The 20,339-nt window shown below is 54.6% G+C and overlaps 2 protein-coding genes and 1 long non-coding RNA gene across 6 annotated transcripts in view; 1 reads left to right on the top strand and 2 right to left on the bottom strand.

Moving 5' to 3' along the window:
- SRM (spermidine synthase) lies at positions 1–6,795 on the bottom strand. The gene is made up of 8 exons (XM_003481950.5): positions 6,582–6,795; positions 5,880–6,000; positions 5,356–5,448; positions 4,168–4,321; positions 3,557–3,640; positions 3,332–3,477; positions 3,130–3,252; positions 1–3,028 (listed from the first exon to the last, which is right to left on the bottom strand). Exons 1-8 carry the CDS (start codon positions 6,746–6,748, stop codon positions 3,008–3,010), a joined length of 909 nt encoding a protein of 302 aa, XP_003481998.1. The 5' UTR covers positions 6,749–6,795; the 3' UTR covers positions 1–3,007.
- On the top strand, positions 6,301–16,941 carry LOC110261096 (uncharacterized). Of its 2 annotated transcripts, none has more exons than XR_014807056.1 (3): positions 6,301–6,416; positions 8,419–8,495; positions 13,021–16,941. It is a non-coding gene; the product is annotated as an uncharacterized LOC110261096 (long non-coding RNA). The 2 variants fall into 2 exon arrangements; XR_002344900.2 differs by lacking the exon at positions 13,021–16,941 and adding an exon at positions 9,438–11,325 and having other exon boundaries at positions 6,318–6,416.
- The window catches only part of EXOSC10 (exosome component 10), a 23,408-nt gene continuing 15,380 nt past the window's right edge, over positions 12,312–20,339 (bottom strand). For all 3 annotated transcript variants that reach the window (XR_014807052.1, XR_014807051.1, XM_013998976.3), the window contains exons 18-25: positions 19,116–19,211; positions 18,704–18,778; positions 16,817–16,904; positions 15,767–15,840; positions 15,122–15,293; positions 14,144–14,205; positions 13,262–13,338; positions 12,312–12,451 (exon numbers count right to left, since the gene is read on the bottom strand). Coding sequence is in view for 1 of the 3 variants with exons in the window: in XM_013998976.3 (XP_013854430.3) it covers positions 12,421–12,451; positions 13,262–13,338; positions 14,144–14,205; positions 15,122–15,293; positions 15,767–15,840; positions 16,817–16,904; positions 18,704–18,778; positions 19,116–19,211 (675 nt within the window). In the remaining 2 variants the exon portion in view is untranslated. The remainder of the gene's footprint in view (positions 12,452–13,261; positions 13,339–14,143; positions 14,206–15,121; positions 15,294–15,766; positions 15,841–16,816; positions 16,905–18,703; positions 18,779–19,115; positions 19,212–20,339) is intronic.

Consider the following 20,339-nt stretch of genomic DNA (forward strand, 5'->3'; position numbering starts at 1 on the left):
GATTTTTAAAAAACTTTCATCCTTGTCCCTTTTCTCAGAAAACTCCTCTAGGATATGCTCCACCAAAACAAGGGAGTAAACCAAGAAACTGGAAGATATGGGGTCCGAGAGATAATGGTCCTGACAGTTCCGTCTGGGGAGGTCAGGAGGCTATCAATGGGTTCTTTAGGAAGATGAAAATGATAGGACACCTGTAGAGTCCAAAAATCCTTAAAGACATTTTTTTTCAGTAGTTATTTTTCCTAAGTGAGTGTTATTTACAGTATGGTACAACTCATAATGAAGAAATGCATGTTAATACTTCGTATCACTGAACATTCCAGCAAATATGATGGTGAATTAGAAATTACAATGAGACTAAGTAAATTACTTAGACTCTCACAATAAAAAAAAATTGATGAGTGTATTGACCAGAACCTCAGAAGTGTTGGGTCCAAAGATCCCGAGTTTTAGCAGGTTGGTAAAAAGTTTGGGGCTAAATTAGTGATCAACATATTAAAAGTTAAGTAAATTTTTAAAAAGCCCCCAGGGAGAACAAGCAGCTATCCCGGAAATTTTAAAAAGTTATGATTTTTAACGCCATAACTCAGCTCATCTCAGCTGCCACCGGCATTTGCATAGTGGAAACTGGTGCAAATACTGACTGCTGAGCCAACCACGACTGTTCTGTGTGATGGGGGCAGGGCAGCGAAGAGCCAAAGCCTCATCTTCCCAGTGGAAAAGCAACAGACTCCAACTAAAACTGACAAGTCATGAAAGCAGGAATACAAGCATATTAGAGACTTGACAGTAAATACCAAAATAATCAGCTAACAGAGGCACACAGACTGCCTCCAGGGAGAAAAATGGGGCAGCGGGGGAGGGGGGGGGCTGCTCTTTATCTTCTAACAATCCACGTGTGAACTATTTTGAGTCCTGAAACCAGGGGCAGGACACTTGAACACCTGAACTTCACCACTCCAGAAAGGATTTTTACTTTCTCCCTGCTGCAGGCACAGCCTGTTCATGACCTGCTGCCGGGCGTCCAGGACCTGTGTCCTGTCCGCCTGCTTCCGCTTCAGTGGCTCTGTCTGTGTCTACATCACATCCACCCAGATGTGGGGTCCAGGGCCTGTCCTCCACCTCCACCCCCTCCAGGTGGGTCCCTGTGCGCAGATGTTGGGGAAGCAGTGGGGTGTACTGCAGACTCCGACTTTCCAGGCCAGGCATCCTTGCAGGCACCTCTGCTGCCTGCACCCTCCCCTCTTCCTCTGCAGTCCTAGCCCGATAAATGAACCTGACTTCCACCAGCTCAGTGAGCACCGCGGGACACAGGTTATCTCATTTCACACCCGGGGTAACTCAGTCAGGATTGAGTGGCTCAGTCCACGTGACCCAGGCCTGGAGACCCACCTTCACTTCCTGGGTGTCCTCGTATAGATGTTCCCAGGGCCTGGTCAGAAGATGGGCCGTGGGCAGGGCTGCTGAGTGGAGGTCTTGGCCCGCGCCCCTCCTGGGAGCCCCAGGGTGCAGACGCAGACCAAGCAAGGTGGCTCCTGGGAAGCCAGCCTAGCACAGCCCCGGGCAGGTGGAGTGACTAGCACTTCCTTGGGGATCATCAAGTTTAGCTTCCTTGGCCTGGAATTTGCCTTGCAGCCCAGACAAGCCCTGACTCCACCCAGCCTCCTTAGGAACAGCAGGACTCTGGGGCAGAAGGGGAGGCCCGCTCGGGGTCTGACCAGGGAGGAATATTGAAAGGTGCTCAGTGCAGTGGCTTGATGAGGGCAGAGCAGCCAAAGCCCAGAGTGGACAGGTGACTGGCCTGAGGCCACAGGGGAGCTGGCGACATAGCTGGACCCCTGCTCTCCATCCTCATTTTGACCACAGCCCTGGCCCCTGATAAATGAGGGCTCCAGGGTGGTGGTCAGGGTAAGGGCGAGGCTGGAGGGGTTATCAAACCACCATTAGGTTGGGGCCACTGCCTTGCCCTGCACGCTCCCTGCCTCCCAGCTTCCCGGGTGAGCACATCCTCTGGCCAGGTCTCTGCCAAGGGCAGGTGTGGGGTGGGGCTGGTGATGCTAGCATTTCCAAGGAGCAGGGACCTTCCCTGCGAAGTTGGGAGTGGACCAGGGGCCTCGTCTGCTAGTCTGTATCTGGCTGTGGTGGCTCCTGTCCCAGCACCAGAGCCTGGGGTCCTGGCAGCTAGGAGGGCTGGGGTGTCTGTAGGTTCAGCACCTTGGAGAGGGGACAGTGCTGTGCCCAGAGTCACGGTATGGGTCACACACGCTTGCTTTCTCAAGTTCTCAAGACTGGGGAGGGGGGAGCTTCTAGGAATTTGCCAGAGGGTACACTCATTGAGGGGGGCAGGCAGAACTTGAACCAGGTCTGAAATCTGAGCCAAGTCAAGGCACCTGATGTGCCAGCCCAACCATGCTCCGGCCAGCTGCCTCTGGGGTGACTGCTAATATCCATCCCAGGATCGGACCTGGCCCCAAATCTTCTGCAGCCCAGGAGAAAAGAAGGCTCTTTGATTTTGACAACCCTCCAGCCCCAGCCCCATGGGCCTGTCACCACCAACCTCGTATGGGGCTTGGTGAAGCAAGGACCAAGGCAGCTTCTCAGGACAGACTGGGGTCCAGTTTAACAGCTGCTGGGTCTCTGGGGACCACAGAGGTCAAAGGGCCAGTGGAAGGTTACACAGGGAGGCAGGCCTGCTCACTCACGCAGCAGATACTCAGAGGCCTGCCGGCGTGGCCAGTGCAGAATCTGCCACACCCAGGAGCCCTACCTGGGGCCACTGGAGTTCCAGGGACACACAATTCGGAATTTTGTTATAAATACACGTGTTTGGTGAGTGAGGGGTGACAGAAGGCGGAGGTGGTGCTGTACACAGCTGGCATAGGCTTGGAGGCTGAATGCCACACCAGGAAGGACAGACAGTCCGCCCAGCGTTCTGGGGCCTGTGACACTGGGCTGGTGGGAGGCTCCCCGGCCGAGGTCCTGGGCTTGGCGGCAGCGGCACCTGGGCTCAGTCCGCATCATTCAGGGCCTGGCGGGACACAGGGCCTAGTCAGCAGGCTGCTGGGTTGTGTGGGGGCCAAGGTGGCCCCTCAGGGAGCCCTGGGTCCCCCTGCCCCGCCGGCGGCTCACCTTACGGGCAAACTCGGGCAGGACAAAGGCCGCCCGGTGCACGTCCGAGTTGTAGTATCTCAGCTGCCTCTGCTCCACCTGCTTCTGCGTCAGCAGCTGCACGGGCTCCCGAAAGTTGGTGCTCTGGGGACAGGGGGGCTGGTCTCAGGGGAGGGCTCTCCGTGCCCACCCGCCCCCACCCCCGGGACAGCCCAGCGCTCACTGGGTTTTTGCTGCAGAGCATGAAGCCGATCTGGCCACTGGGGTAGGTGGGGATGGTGCAGTAGGCATAGTCCACCACGGGGAAGAGCGACTTGCAGAACTGCCGCATCTCCTTGATGAGGTCTAGGTGCAGCCACTGGCACTCGCCTGGGTATGGGGCAGGAGGCGGCATTGTCAGCACCCGCAGGCCCTTCCCCGCCCCCTCCCCACAAGGGCGGCCCCTCACCCTGGCAGCACAGGATGCCCTCCTCCTTGAGGGCAGTCTTCATGAGCTGGTAGTAGGACTCCTTGAAGAGACTCTCGGCAGGGCCTGTAGGGAGGTGGGGCAATAAGGGACGATGACCACTGACCGGGACTGCCTGAGCCTGGCTTGGGGTGGCGAGGGTCACTGTCACCCTGCCATGCAGACCCACACAGCTGCCAAGGGGCCCAGCTGGAAACTGAACCCGAGTGGCATTCAGAAACCAGCCACCAAGAGGGTGTGGGGATCCACTGCCCCGGTACAAGGGGCTCCACATTTTAACCCCATTCCTGGGGGAGTCTCATCGAAGGAATCGCCACCCTGGGCCTTGGTTTAAGACTAGATCCCCGCGCACACCCTGATGCTGGCCTGTCAAGAGCAGAGAGGAGGCCTAAGAGGAAACTGGGGCCTCCATGGACCAAGGCCAGAGCCCCACTCTCCCCAGCCGCCAGGCCCCCTCCTGTCTGCGGAGCCAGGTTGGAAGGGGAAGGTGCCCTGCTAGTCCCTCTACTCGGCAACTCAGGCCTGGGACACACGGGGAGAGGGTGGCCTCCCCACGGGCAGCTGCTAGAGTCTCCCGGCCATCCCTCGCTTACCCATGGGGTCTGAGGAGTCCGTGATGATGACGTCGAAGGCGTCCTGGTTCTGTTTCATGAACTCAAAACCGTCGCCCACATGCAGGGTCAGCTTTGAGCTAGAGTAGCTGACAGCCATGCCTGGCAGGAACTTCTTAGAGACCTGAATGACATCCTGGGGAGGGAACAGGAGGGAACAAGCTGGGCCACGGGGGGGGTGGGGGGGGTGGGGGCCCTGGAGCCAGAGAGAGTCCAGTGGGACTCTCTCTTACAGCCCCGCCACCTTGGGCAAGCCATTCCCTTGGCAGAAGCCCAATTTGCGGTCTGATTCCTTCTCAGCTTCTCGGAAGACTGGCTCGCCTGCAGCTCAGCCCACTCCTCTACCACCCCGTTTCCTCTCCTCAGACCCAATCGCTCCAGCCGAGTGACTTTTTTGCTTTTGTTTTGTTTTTGCTTCGTAGGACCACAGGTGCGGCATATGGAAGTTCGCAGGCTAGGGGTCAAATTGGAGTTGCAGCTGCCGGCCTACACCACAGTCACTGCAACGCCAGATCCAAGCTCAATCTCATCTACAGCACAGCTCCTGGCAATGCTGGATCCTTAACCCACTGAGAAAGGCCAGGGATCAAACCTGCATCCTCATGGATACTAATCAGGTTCTTAACCCACTGAGCCACGAATAAAGGGAACTCCCTTTTTTTGCTATTTCTGAGGTTTGCAATTCCAGCCTCCACCTGGAGAGCCTTTCCCTGCCTCCACAAGGCCAGCTCCTCCATTCAGGCCTCAGCTCCAACTCACACCCCACCAGCTGGCCTCACTTTTATCCTGAACTTGCGCATAAGCCTTTGGTGTCTCCCAACTGAAATATCAGCTCCAAGAAGGCAGGGGCTGGACAGGCCTACTGACCTGAATCTCAGCACCCAGCTGCTCACTAAAACCTGCTGCTGGGAAGGGCAGCGGCACTAGTGGTTGGAGACCCCTGGGACTTCTGTGACAAATCAGCTCTTAGTCTTACTAAGAACTGGCATCCCTGGCACATCCAGGATGTGCCAGGTGCTTTACCTCCTGGTTTTCCTACTAAATCCTCCCAACATGTTCTTGAGACCAAGAAACAGGCCTAGAAAGGTTAAGCAACTTGCCCAAGGGTAAACAGCCCATTTAGGGCAAACTGAGGCTTGAACCTGCCCCTGCAGGGCCTTAGCCACTCACCTCATCAATCTCGCACTGGACCACGGACTCCACGGCGGGGTGCTTGACCACCTCCCTCAGGACGCCCCCATCCCCGCCCCCGATGATCAGCACCTGGTGGGGGGTGGGGGAGGAAGAGTCAGCCAGGAGCAGGGCCCTGGGGACCCGCCCTCTCCAACAGGCTCCAGCAGGACTCAGTGGCCTGCCCCCACCCCCACTCCCTCAAACTGCACTGAGCAGAGAGAACCATCTGGAAAGATTTCTCAGTTCCTCTGATGCACAGACCTCATTACTTCACTTTCTGCTCTTAGAAAAGCTTTCTGGCCCCAGGAAAGGGGCACAAAGTGTCCTCTTTTCCTGGAAACTCAGGCCAGGGCTGCTCCTTCCCGTTAGGCCCCTTGTCCCTGCCAGCGCTTTCTCTGACAGCTGTTTGGGAAGCACCTGGGCTGAGCGCTGGGCACATCCGGGGCCCCCAGCACTGTCCAGTGGGGCCCATTCCTGGACTCAGGGCTGGATCTGGGTGGGAGCGGGGGAGGGGGGGGTACCTTGCGAGGGTTGGGGTGGCTGCAAAGGGGCAGGTTGGCTATCATCTCCTGGTAGGAGAATTCATCTCTCTCGGTGCACTGGATGACGCCGTCCAACACCAGCACGTTGCCATAGCTCTTACTGCGAGCGAGAGGGAGTGACAGTCAGGGACGTGCGTTCCCTGGGCAGGGGGCAACGTGCGCCCACTCGCCCTGGGTGAGAAGAATCTCCCCCAACCTGCCAAGGGGCTCCAGGGCTGAGTCCTGGGGGTGACACGTGGCGGGGATCGGCTGGCAGGCCCGCTAGGTGGAGGCTGGACTCGGGGTCCCGGCTCTGACGTGTCCAGAACTGACACGTGGAGCTCGGCGCGTCGGGTGGGCGCAGACTCCAACTCCCTCCTCGCCGAAGAGGACCGCCCGAAACGCCGGCCCCCAGCCCAGGGAGTCGGGATACGGGGTGGGGAGGGGACCGAGGGGAGAGCCGGGCCTAGTTGTCGAGAAGTTCTGACAGTCTTGCGGAGGGAGGAGCTGGGCAGAGACGGCCGGGGGCATCCGGAGGTAAAGGGCGCAAGACAGGGGTCCGACAGGAAGAGGGGCGGGCTGGGCCGAAACCAGGGCGGGAGTCTCGGCGGGCTGCGTGGATACGGACAGCCAGAGGCCGGCGGTCTGGGCTGAGAGCCACCGCGGGGGCTCGGGGGCGCGGGGCCAGGCCGGCGAGAGTACCTGCGGAAGACGAGGATATCCTGGTACCGCGAGCGTTGATGATGTAGCAGCTGCTCCACCTGAAGAGACAGGGCCTGGCCGGGCCACAGGCTGCACGTCTCGTGGAACCAGCCCTCGCGGATGGCAGCGGGGCCGGGAGCTGCGGGGCCGTCGGGGCCGGGCTCCATGGCGGGCGGGCTGGCGAGCGGGCGGCGCGGGGCGCGAGCCCGGGACTGCAGGCCGCGCGGAGCCGCAGCACAACAGGACCAACTCGGCCCCGCCTCCCGCGCGGCAACCTAACCTGGTTGGTGGGCGGGGCCTGTTGCCAGGGGCGGGTCCCAGGCCCTCCATTGGTGGCCCCGGCTCGCGTTGGCCCGGAGGCCCCGCCCCCGATGGCGCGCTGAGAGCGCTCATTGGCCACGAGCCCGCAGCTCGGCGCTCAGTGGCTGGGGCGGGCGGTAGGTCGGCGACAGCAGGGTAGTGCGGTCCGCTTCCAGGGGCCACGTGGGGCCGGGGCCGGGGAGGCACCAACGGGCACCGAGAGGAGCCGAGGGGTGCCGGGCTCTGGAGGGAAAACCTGAGCTGACATCTCAGGCTCTGCGCTGAGTGTCTGGGCGCCGGGATGTGCGGACCGCTGGCTTGAACCCTTGGGCTGGAGACGCTGGAGCGGGCGGCTACATTGTCGGGCGAAGAGTTACGTTGTTGCACTGGAGCGATAGAGTAGAATGTATCTCTCACCGCGTTCCCAAATTTGGCTCCGGATTGGACTTTGGCAGTGTGTGTGGTTTGTCTGGGGCACCAACGAAGGTTTTATTTACTTGAGAAGGACCGTCACAGCCCCACGACTTAAGCCCGATAGAGGCATTTCCCCCCCTAGATTCTCGGATCCGGGAGCGTATGGCTGCTGAATGAGAACGAGTTCTTTTCTAAACGAGTTTCTAAATTTACCAGCAGTGCCCCGGAAGAAGCCAACGCATGCATATTCAGCACCAAAAAGACTGGCACAGTTTTTTTTTGTTTTTTTTTTTTTTTGACAGACTGGGCCTCGTTCCTTGAAGGGTGGGCGGGAATGTGCTTTCTGTTTTTATGAAAATGTCAAGGAACTTCTCTGAATCACATTAGGCATGCTAATTACAAATATTAAATGCTAATTGCTCTGTACACCTAGGTCTTTGCCTGCCAGGGAAGGGAGATGAAACTGGAATAAGCTACTGGTGACATTATGATGGGGGTGTTTTAGGAGTGATGTATTGCAACCTCCACTTGGAGGTGGGAAGTCCTGTGTCTTAAGCCCAAATGGAAAACACTAGTGTTTATGAGTTGCTGTAAGCCTCAAGCTTTCCAGCAATAATGAGCCTTAGTTGAGTTTAAGCTCCTGCTAAAGGGGAGGTGAGCCGAGGCAGGAAAAGAATTGCCAGGAGATGGCTCCCACGGAACTGTTACCCGGCCCAGGGTCAGGATCATGCAGCAGATAAGATAGGCAACGAGTGTGTCACTTACTGCTGGTTTGATTGGGTTCAGCCGTATTCTTGGGTTATGGTGTTCACATCACAGCCTGCACAGGGAGACATTTATGCCTTTGAGTTGTGATAGCCTGTTCACTTCTGTGTCCCTGAGCCAAACTGCAAGCTCCATGAGACTGGGGGTGGTGTCTATAGCTGGCAGCACTCGGTTATAGGCTGAGTGAACGTGGGAGGCCAGGGCGCAGTCCAGGCACCCAGTGGAGTCAGCTGGCTTGGCTTTCTTCCAGGTGCTGCACAGCTGAGCCCAGCGGAGGTGGGGTGGAGGGTGGCGTTCCTAGGGCACTGCATGGCACTGGGGGACAGTGGAAGAGCAAAACTATTCCTCCCTCCTGCAGGTTGAACAAAGCTGCTCCAGCATGTGCCTCCTCAAATGAAGACAATGAATGACACTCTTGGCTCTCCTGTAGAGGAGGTAAAGCTATGGTCGTGGCCTCAAGCGCCAGCAGTAATGGGACCTCTGGGTTAGTGTGTATAGTAGCTCAAACCTTCCAAGTTCAAAGAAAACAAAAGTCCTGCATACATTTCAGGCAAAAAAGAAAGTCCCCAGGTGTACAGGACCACGAGCCCAGAAATGTCACCTTCAGATCACAAGGAGTGGCTCAGGGGAAACAAACCTGACTAGCACCCATGAGGACTTGGGTTCAATCCCTGGCCTCACTCAGTGAGTTAAGGATCCAGTGCTGTCATGAGCTGCAGTGTAGGTCATGGATGTGGCTTGGATCTGGTGTTGCTGTGGCTGTGGTGTAGGCTGGCAGCTGCAACTCTGATTCAGCCCCTAGCCTGGGAACTTCCATATGTCATGGGTGAGGCCCTAAAAAGACAAAAACAAACAGACCTGTCCAGTGGGTCAATTGTCCCATCCTCCCAAGGGGCAGATAATTTTTAAGAGGACAAGTGTTGGGTAAATGGCCACTGTTCAAGGCAATGGACTAAATGGGGCTGTTGTAAGGTGAGTACGTGTCTAGCACCTGGAATCTTTTTTTAATGGTCACACCTGGGTCATACGTAAGTTCTAGAGCCTGGGATTGAATCCAAGCTACAGCTGTGACCTGCATTGGCAATGCCATATCCTCTGACCTACTGTTCCGGGCCAGGGATCAAACCTTCACCTCTGCAGAGACCTGAGCTGCTGCAGTTAGATTCTTAACCCACTGTACCAGCACCACGGCAGGGACTCCTGGAGTCATTTTTTTAAGCCTTAGGTTCAGCCAGGTAGACACCTGTGGTTATGACTGGGATTGGTGCTACTTGGTTGAAAATGTTTATGGCATGTTTCCTATGGACCAAAAACAGCAGCATACCTCCCTAAGCAAAGAACCCTTCTGCTCATAAATCCTCTCCCTCCACCCACCAGGCCTGCCAGATCCTTGTCCCAGAGCACAGGCCCTGTCACAGCCTCCAGGGTTCAGAGACACGGAGCAGTTCTAGACTGACTGACACGCGTTCCTCCACGTGCTTGTGCATCTTCCCTGGTCCCTGGGGATCCAAGCAATCTCCCCATAATGTGAAGCTTTAGTGAAATGGAAATATAGCTGTACTCCAAACCCCCAAGGCTCTTGGCTCCATCCCATGGCTCAGTAGTGCCTGGACTTTGGCAATTTGAAGTAAAACTTCAGAAACATATTAGGGGAGTTCCCTGGTGGCTCAGTGGGTTAAGGATCCAGGGTTGTCATTGTTGTGACTCTGGTTACAGCTGTGGCTTGGGTTTAACCCCTGGCCCAGGAACTGCCACAAGCCTCAGCCAAAAAAACCCCAAGAAAGAAACAACAGAATGTATTTGGCACTGTCATCAGTTTGCCAACTTTCTCCTTTGCAAGACCAGACACTGAAAACTTAGACGTTGTCTCCATTATTCACTTCTCTTCTGACCAGCAATAACCCCACTAAGCAAGGCTGGGGGCACACTGCCCTGCTTACAGCATGTGGTCCTCAAACTAAAGCATGTGTAAGAAGCATCTGGAAAGTTAAGACCAGTGTCTGGGTCCAGCCCTCCATCCCGATAGTGCTGGTCTTGGGTGGAGGTTGGGGTTCTGCTTTTCTTTCTTCATTTTTTTTTCGGGGGGGGGGGGGTCTTTTTAGGGCCGCACCCATGACATGGGTAAGTTCCCAGGCTAGAGGTCGAATCAGAGCTGTAGCCACCAGCCTACGCCACAGACACACTGCAACACATATCCAAGCTGCATCCGTGACCTACACCACAGCTTGTGGCAAAACCAGATCCTTAACCCACTGAATGAGGCTAGGGATTGAACTGCATCCTCATAGATACTATTTGAGTTCTTAACTTGCTGAGCTACAGTGAGAACTCCAGGGTTCTGCTTTTCTAATGGGCTCCCAGGTGGTCTTCAGCAGAGACCAGTCTTTGAGTAGCACTGGCTTCAAGGTTCTCTGAACTTCTCCTACTTTTCAAGGTGCAACCCCGATGCCCCTTTCATGAAGCCTCCTTAAGCCATCCTTAGTAGAGAATAATTTCTCACCTAGAAAAATTCTTGGAGTCCCTGTCATGGCTCAGTGGTAATGAACCTGACTAGAATCCATGAGGATGTGGGTTCCATCCCTGGCCTCGCTCAGTGGGTTAAGGATCCAGGGCTGCCGTGAGCTATGTCGTAGGCCAAGAGCTACAGCTCTGATTAGACCCCTTGCCTGGGAACTTCCATATGCCTCCGGTACACCCAAAAAAGACAAAAAAGTACAAAAATGGAGTTCCCAGAGTTCCCTCATGGCTCAGTGTGAAACCAAGCAGGCCCCATGGGGCTCCTGGGCATAAGCCTGCGTCCCTCAGTTCTTATTTTTAAGGAATAAGCTTCAGCCTCCAGGACCTTCCCTGAGTTCCAAAGGGCAGGCTCACCCAGTTGCTAATGAAGGAAGGGAGGGGATGCAGAGACTAGGGAGGAACAGTCTAGAAACAATGGTACAGCCTTGGGGCAGGGTCCTGGCTCCTCCTCAGTGAATATACAGTATCTTTGAGATCTTCTGCAGAATGAAATGTCCCAACAAATGAAAACCAGAGAGGAGGACCACCAGAACCAGTCCTGGGGCCACTAAACACCGGGCTTTGAAGAATGAAAGCTTACATCTAAACTATTTCATTTAGAATGGATAAGCAACAGGTCCTGCTGTACAGCACAGGCAACTGTATCTAATCACTTGTGCTAGAACATGATAGAAGATAATATGGATGCTAGTCGGGTTCGTTAACCACTGAGCCACATGGGAACTGATAGAAGATAATACAAGAAAAAGAATGTATAGATATGTATGCCCGGGTCACTTTGCTGTACAGCAAAAATTGAAAGAACATTGTAGGAGTTCCTGTTGTGGTGCAGTGGTTAACAAATCCGACTAGGAACCATGAGGTTTCGGGTTCAATCCCTGGCCTTGCTCAGTGGGTTAAGGATCTGGCGTTTCTGTGGCTGTGGCATAGGCCGGCGGCTCCAGCTCCAATTCGACCCCTAGCCTGGGAACCTCCATATGCCGTGAGTGTGGCCCTAAAAAGCAAAAAGACAAAAGAAAGAAAGAACATTGTAAATCAACTATAATAAAAAAAATTTTAAAAACTTGAATCTACCCTGACCTTCTCTGTGGCCCTATTTTCCACCTCCTGTTCTCTCCCAAAGGAAGGCACCCATGTGGCCTCCTTTGCTTGGCAAAGCAATAAAGTAGTTTTTTTTTTCTCCACCAAACTGTCTCAGTTTCTATTCATCACCAGTGGACAGGAGCTGAGTTTTGGCCACAAGGGGATTAAGGATCTGGTAGTGTCACTGCTGTGGCTCTGGTTACAGCTGTGGCGTGGGTTTGATCCCTCCCCCGGAAACTTCCACATGAAAAAGAAAAAGAAGAAAAAGGGAGAGAGAAAGGAACCGAGAAGATACCAGGCTACCAGGCTCTGCTGGCTGGAAGTGCCCACCAGCCCCTCTTCCCGAAGGCCTTTTTCCACCACTCGGCTTCATTTGTGTGATCTGAGTGTGTGTGCGACTACGATGGCCCCGGAGCCTCCCAGGACAGAGAGTCGGGAGGCCCATGTGCTCCAGGCCCTGTGGTCACCGCCCTTTCCTGAGTCACAGGAGCTCCTCCTGCCTTCCTCCTCGGAGATGGTCCTGGATTTCTCCAGAAACCACACTCTAAGGGCACCCTTGCCCATGGACGGCTGAAGAGGGGCATGTGACAGGATGAGATCTCTTCTCCTGCCAGAGCTGTGGCGGCTGCAAAAGAAAAGTCAGGAACCAGCTTTCTTCCCATAAGGATTACTTTTAATGGTTTAAAAATGAGTCTGTACAAAACCAGCACCACTCTGGTGCTTCCCGTCCACTAGGGGATCCCAAGCGTCTCTTCCAACACTATCTCTTCGGCCAGTTGTGTCTGAAACCTCTGTAGAGACAGCAAGAGGACAGAAGGCTTAGCTCTTCTGGTGTGGCTCCAGGCTGGCCCTCAGCCAGTTTATAAACATCAACGCAGAGCTGAGGGAAAGTGGTCTGCTGGGGGCCGTGGAGAACTGAACTGGGCAGTGATGTGGACAAAAGCTGGAGCCCAGGGAGCGAGTTGACCCAGACAGGTCCCTTCCGCACCACGCCACACTTGCAGGGTCTGCCCAAGGATTAGGGTTTCATGTTTTTTTAACTCAAATATTCTTGAATAGGTGTTCCCGTCGTGGCTCAGCGGTTAACAAATCTGACTAGCATCCATGAGGACGCAGGTTCGATCCTCGCTCAGTGGGTTAAGGATCTGGCGGTGCTGTGAGCTGTAGGGTAGGTCAAAGATGCGCCTCTGATCCTGAGTTGCTGTGGCTGTGGTGGAGGCCAGTGGCTACAGCTCCAATTAGACCCCTTGCCTGGGAACCTCCATATGCTGCGGATGAGGCCCTAAAAAGCAAAAAAAAATTTCTTGAACAGCAATAACGACCCACATTTGCTTACTGATTTTTTTCCCTCATTCTTCAGAAACAGGCTGATTTAGGCAAGCATCAAACCTATCTGCTCTGAGGTGATGCCGGGAAAGTGTGCGGGGACAGGAGAGCTGAGGGTGATTGGAACCGGAGACTGCAGGCAGGGACCAGGACGCGGCATCCAGCAATCATCTCTCCCCCCGGCTCGGTTTTCCGGAGGACACAGAGGGAGTGGGTCGGGGAGGCTCCTGAGACTTCGCTCGGGGCCTCCCTGGCTGTGTCCGCCTTGTACGTACCTGTCAGACTTTCCAGTCGGAAAGGACATGCTTTTGTTCCCCAGCGACTGCTTAATTTTTTTGGCCGCAATGCATTTCTGGAAAGACAAGAAGCCATTTAAGCTGAGCAACAACCATGACTGCAAGACGCCCAGGAAAACACACCTGAGGTCAGATGGCCCATCAAGGACTCCAGCACCACTGGTGTGACTGGTTTTCTTGCAACTGGGAGTTCCTATAGTGGCTCAGTGGAAACAAATCTGACTGGTATCCATGAGGTTGTGGGTTTGATCCCTGGCCTCGCTCAGTGGGTTAAGGACCTGGCATTGCAGTGAGCTATGGGATAGGTCACAGATGCAGCTGGGATCTGGCATTGCTGTGCCTGTGGTGTAGGTCTGCAGCTGTAGCTCCAGTTTGACCCCCTAAAGCCTGGGAACCTCCATGTGCTGTGGGCGCAGCCCTAAAAAGAAAAGAAAAAAAAAAAAAAAAAAAAAAAAGCAAGGCAAGGCCGTTAGGATGAGCTCCTAAAGGAACGCAAGGGCGCCACACAGGCCTCGCCCTTCACATGTCAAACGTCCAGCCACACCCCGCTGACTGGCAGCAACGCCCACAGGGCAGATGGAGGTTCGTGGCAGCTACACTGGGAGTGTTGTCGGCCTGCAGCTAAAATTCCCATGGCAGGAAAGAGACTAACATCCTCCAAAACCACACACCTGCCCTGAGAGACTCTAAACATTTTGTTTTCTTGCTGGAATAGTTGATGGGTATTGTCTGTACTTGGGGAGAGGGGAGAGGGGAGAGGGAAAAGGAAAAGGACCCCCAGATGGACCTGTCCTCCCTGTGGTGGAAGAGGGCAGAAAACAGGCCCCTTGAGAGGCCAGCCTTCTCGGTCCAGGGCCTTACCTTGCCAGACTGGGGCTGCTTGTTTGGGTCAAACTGGAAAGAAGGTTTGGATTTGCTGTTTCCTGGAAGGGAAGAGAGGAGAGATGCCGGTGGTCGTGAGCATGAGCGGATACACACAATGGACGGAGTCACGGCCCCCGCACACGAGTTCAGGAAGCCGGCGGTCGGTCTCCCGCCCCTTCACGGAGAGCAGCCGTGGCTGCTGTCAGTTCACAAACCACCTTCCCACTGGCTACAGGGTCTGGAGACCAGGCGCCTTTTTCGCAGGTCTGTTCTCAGGAGGTCGGGGCAGGGGCTAAAGCACTGGCCACTTTTCCATCAAGGAATCCACTCTGGTCTCTGTGGCAGATGAAGCCACTGGCAGTAAACTTGGACCAGAGGTGATATTCCCGCAGAGAAGACTCTTGGGCGGCCCTTCCTGCCCTGCCTTCTCTCTCTTCAAAAGGCTGTGCCACCAAGGAGGCTGCTCTGCAGTCAGGAATGCCGCCTGCTGCCCCTTCAAAGTGGACGGGCCCTCATAGGCTATGGGACCCCAGAGCTTCATCTCAGGGGCATCAGGTTTTTTAACAAACCAAACCTTTACTCTGTGTGTGTGTGTGTGTGTGTGTGTGTCTGTCTGTCTGTCTGTCTGTCTGTCTCTGAGAAAACATGTCTGTCTGTCTGTCTGTCTGTCTGTCTGTCTGTCTGTCTCTGAGAAAACATGTTTCTGGGAACAAGCATTGAGGAAGGACAGAGCCACGACCAGAATGGACGCCATCCTGCTGAACCGCCGCGGGGGCGGCTCCCGCATGCCAGCCCAGGGAGGGAGGGTGGTGGGTTTCTGTCCCACCGCTGCTGTGCCCTGTGTCGCCCTGATATTTCGGGTTCCCACCAGGGCCCGGGCAGGCTTTTGTCGCACTGAAGCCCTTCGCCTCTGTCACCCCACAGCCTCCTCCTCACGTGTCCGGTGGTCCCCAGGGGTACCAGTTCTGGCCTCACCAGCAAAAGCCTTGAAATCCGACTTGCTGTAGTCATAAGGGGTAAACTCTTTTTCTGAGGGATCTGGGTCTTTTGGCTTCTTGGAAATTTTGAGTCGCTTCTTCTCCTGTTTCTGCTCTGTCGTCCTGGGGTCACTGGTCACTCGCTCTCTCTTCCTGGCAGCAGTCTCCAGCTGCAGGGGGGAGCAGACCCGTGAGACAGCTGTGGGGGGTGGGGGCCCCTGCCTGCAGCCCCGCCCACCAACCCCCGCGCCAGGGACGCGCCGCCTCCTGGGCGGGGACAGGAGTCCGAGAGGGGCGACTGCCAGATGGACGAGTGCCCAGCTGGACAAGGACATCGGGTCACTTCGAAAGGCCGGGGCTGGGCATTCTAGAGAACTGAGGGCGGTGGGAAGTGGAACGGCTCCAGGTGGAGGGGGACACGACGTGGGCCTGAAGCCTTGTCTCCTACAAGTGGCGGCTTCACCCCCAACACAGCCGGAGAAACATCTTATGGGGATGACGTCAACACTGCCGAGGGGAATGAGGTGGCACTACTTGTCAAGGTGACATGAACTGGGGGGAAGCCAAAGGCACGCCCTCCTGACCGAGGAAACCCTGACAGCAACCAGGGGCAGCAAGGAAAAGGGGCAAAGCTGGCACGTACGGCAGCCTGCTGGCGCACGGACACAGCCTGGGCTGCTGCGGCTCCGAACTCCTCCCTGGCCTGGTCCCGGGCAGCTGTAAGAGAGAGAGAACCATGTCGATGGTGGTTGCTGGCAGTGGCCGAGCTTCCGTCCTCCTCGGTGCTCACCCCAGCTGAGCGCGCCCTCGCCACCTCCTAGCCCCTGGCTGGTCCCGCCCCGTTTCCGCAAATGCCCCAAGCACAGCCGCCTGGGGCCTGGACGCTGGGCTCGTCATCATCCGCCCCTCATCCAGCCCCCGGGTGACATCTGAGGACCCTGCGTAGGGATCTCGGCGTGAGGGGTCAAGGCCAAGAATCTAACCCTCGTCCAGCTCACACTGGCTCTCTCTGCAGCCTCAGGGCGGCTCCACCTCCCTCTCTTGGGGCTCCGGACAAAACCAGCATGTACCACACGCACCGCTCCTACTGACATCAACTGCTGCAACTTCACTGCGGGGACCCCCCAGCCCCGCCCACCCTGCTTACGCTGCCCACGCCAGCACCGCCCCTCACCTGCATCCCGGCCCTGCCTCGACTCCCTTGCGGGAGATGCCGCAGCAGGTGAGCCCCCACGTCAGTGCGCGTCCTTCCTCTGCTCAGAACCCTTCAGGGCTCCCAACCCATCTGGAATCCAAGTCCTGAGCACAGACGCCGGCCTGCTCCCCCACCTTCCCCTCAGCCTCCGGCCATCTGAGCTGTGCGGCGCTGGGGCCATGGCCTCACTGGGCCATGGTCCAGACACTGCCCTGTTCGCTGCAGGGCCCTACTCTCTGTCACATGCACTGGACCCCAGACAGAAGCAGCCCTGCACCCCCTCACGCTCCTCTGTAGGCGCTTCCTTCCTTTCTCTGCAGAAGTCCCCACTGCCACCTGACGGGTCACACACCCCCTGGTTTGCCGTCCACCACCCCCAGCAGGAGGGGTGCGCTGGAGGGCAGGGCTGAGTCCGCTTTGCTCATGGCTGCATCTGGCCCCTTGCTGAACGACTGAGTCAACAGCGCTGAGTTTACGAGGAAGGGAACACCACGCTACCTGTTTGCTCAGCTGCCTTCTTCTTGGCAATTTCTTTAGATTCTTTTTGCACCTGTACTTGGCTTGCCAGCTTCCAACGGTTGCTGATCTATAATAAAAACAAAATAAAAACACTCCAGAACTCAGCCACCTAGGAATGCTTTACTGTTTCAATGAGGTGATGCAGCAGAACTCACTAATCTAACAACTGTACACATTCTAGGTCCCACAAAACGAACGCAAAATAAAACCTCACGCTGGCTGTATTTGTAAAATACTCATTAAGAAGGACACAGCACAACTGTGTTCTAGGCACTGGGCTGGATGCTTGTATATCCATCATCACATTCAGCCCTTCTAGAATCCTGGGACAAAGGTATTATCACCACCCCCGCTTTACAGACAAGAAACAGGGACGGAGAAGCTAACTAACTTACGCAAGGGACATGGTTAATAAATGGTGGTGATGGAAGTGGGGGAATCCTGCAAATCGGATGTGCTGCTGCTTCCTTTTTTTTTGCTTTTAGGGCCACACCCACGGCATATGGAGGTTCCCAGGCTAGGAGTCAAATTGGAGTTACAGCCACTGTCGTACACCACAGCTCACGGCAACGCCAGATCCAAGCCGAATCTGCGACCTACACCACAGCTCACAGCAACACCAGATCCCTGACCCACTGAGCAAGGTCAGGGATCGAACCTGCATCTTCATGGATACTAGTCAGATTTGTTTCCACTGCACCAAAACAGGAACTCCCCTGATGTGCTGCTTTAAGACACCTCATTTATCTGTGACCTCAGAGCCCACCCAGGTAATAGGAAGCTAAGCACGGTAAGGGAGGGATGGCTGCCGGGTGTGCCTAACGGGGTGGGAAGCCGGCTCTGAACAGAGAAGGAACATAACGGATCCCAGGAGAACATCTCACGGGGATCAGGGAAGGTGTGTTATCCACAGCGCTGCTAAAAACAGACTGCCCGATATGAGACAGAGAGTTTTAAAGTTTAAGCTGTCACTTTGAAAAGCCTTAAAGTAGCACGCACATGTGAAACTGCATCAAACCTTACATTTAATATCCGTGTGATTTACAGTATTTAAAACTTCAATTAAAAAACCCCCAAAACCGGAGATCCCATCGTGGTGCAGCGGAAACAAATCCGACCAGGTTGCTGGTTCGATCCCTGGCCTTGCTCAGTGGGTTAAGGATCCGGTGTTGCTGTTGCTGGGAGCTGTGGTGTAGGCCAGCAGCTATAGCTCCAAATGGCCCCTAGCCTGGGAACTTCCATACGCCGTGGGTGCAGCCCTAAAAAGACAAAAAATAAAAAATAAGTAATAAAAATATAAATAAATAAAAATTAACGAAGAAAAAAAATATTTGATGTTCTTGCCAAATAAGGCTATACCCATGGTAACAAAGATACGGAAGGATTTGGAAAAGAAGAAAACAACAAAAACCCCAAAACTGAAACCAAAGATCTGTTTTTGTTTTTTGTTTTTGTCTTTTTAGGGCCGTACCTGAGGCATACAGAGGTTCCCAGGCTAGGGGTCAAAACAGAGCTGCAGCCATGGTCTACACCACAGCCTCAGCAACCCCAGATCCGAGCCGCGTTTGTGACCTACACCATAGGTGCAGGGCTGCAGCCACAGCCTGGAGTCAATCTCTGGCCTGGGAACTTCCAGACGCCATGGGTGCAGCTATAAAATGAGGGGAAAAAAAAGTTCCCAAATACTGATTAAAATTAATGTTGGCTCCTCTCTCTGGAAACAATGCTTGTGTAGGAAGCGTTTCCTTTATTCATTTTCAGGAAGGTTCACAGATGGGCTTATTAACACAGAAACCTGACTTAAGACATTAGGCAGTCCCTTTTTCTTAGAAAGTCACTCTCAGAAAGGCTGACAAATCCACTTACTTCAAAGATTTTCGAGGAGGGATCAGACTTGGCTGCCTGAGAGATGTGAGCCCGGTGTTCCAAGGAAGGCAGGAACTGGAGGAGCGGAAACAGTCACGTTAAATGCTGAACCAGGCAGCCTGGACCCAGAGCTCAGTGGCACGGAGATGGGGGTTTTTTTGCTGGCTCCGTCTTAGGAGGCCTCAAGGCCAAGTGGCCACCGGCCCACCGCTGCCAGCCCTCTGGTGAGGTCTTCCTGTTGGCTTCCTCTCAGAAGACCTGCCTCCGGTCTCAACCGGCTGCCAGGGATGACCTCACGGTGTCCAGGCTTCCCGTCTCTGAAAACGTGCACCTTCCTTCCCGGGCCAGAGGCACCACGGCTGCCAGCCCTCTGCAGGTCTGTCAGCCCTCAGCACACACAGCCGTTACTTACCATCCTAAATGGATTCTCAAAGGACTCCATTATGTTCTGGGCTTTTTTCTGTGCCACTGTTAATGGACGCTTTCCATTTTCTTCAGCACTAGGTTCCTGCAGGAACAGCGAACGATCAGTTACGACTGTTACCATTTTATGACGTTAAGCAAGGGAGTTCCTGCTGTAGGTTAAGAATCCAAATGCAATGGCTCAGGTTGCTGCGGAGGCTTGAGTTCAATTCCCAGCCCAGCACAAGTGGTTTAAAGGATCTGGTGTGGCCGCAGCGACAGCATAGGTCACAGTTGTGGCACTAATTCAATCCCTGGCCTGGGAACTTCCATATGCCAGGGGGCAGCTGTAAGAGAAAGAAAGGAAAAAAAGGATGCAAGCGAGAGGAACCAGAGTTAACAGTAATAACAGCTGACTCTGGCTTTTTATTTTTTTGCCTGTGCCTGTGGCATGCAGAACTTCCCAGGCTAGGGAGAAAACCTGTGCACAGCAGTGACAATGCTTGCTCCTTAATCTGCTGAGCCATCAGGGAACTCCGCTGGTGACTTTATATAAAACTTTTAAACATTTAAGTTAAAAAATTGAGGTTAAAAAAAAAATTGAGGTATGGTTGATTGACAACTACACTAATTACAGCTCATTTTTTTAAAGCTTCCCCTATGTCAAAGGTAGTGTAACAGCCTGTGATAGCATGCAGTAGGGTGTTTAATGCATATTTATTTATTTATTTATTTTTTGTCTTTTCTAGGGCTGCTCCCGCTGCATATGGAGGTTCCCAGACTAGGGGTTGAATCGGAGCTGTAGCTGCCGGCCTACACCAGAGCCACAGCAACATGGGATCCGAGCCGCGTCTGCGACCTACACCATAGCTCAAGGCAAGGCCGGAACATTAACCCACTGAGCAAGGGCAGGGATCGAACCCTCAACCTCATGGTTCCTAGTCGGATTCGTTAACCACTGTGCCATGATGGGAACTCCATAATGCGTATTTATTTAATCAATGAATTCTCCCTGTGTCCTTACAACCTATGGAGTACAGAGCACTATGGGTAGAGAGGTGGAGTCGGCTTTAGGCCAGGCAAGCTCCCACCTTTAGCTGCCCAATCACCTTGGTGGCTCAGTGAACTCAACTAAAGCTCCCAGGCCTCTTGTCTCACGAGTTAGTGAAGCAAGGCTGATGCAGGTAATGACACGGAAAAGGAAGTTCACTCCCAGGTGGTGCATTTTGCAGGC

Source organism: Sus scrofa, chromosome 6, assembly GCF_054392235.1.
Source record: "Sus scrofa isolate SSC_HxYL_T2T_F1_AM1 chromosome 6, Sscrofa_HxYL_maternal_Yorkshire_Landrace_v2.0, whole genome shotgun sequence".
NCBI classification, from domain to species: Eukaryota; Metazoa; Chordata; class Mammalia; order Artiodactyla; family Suidae; genus Sus; species Sus scrofa.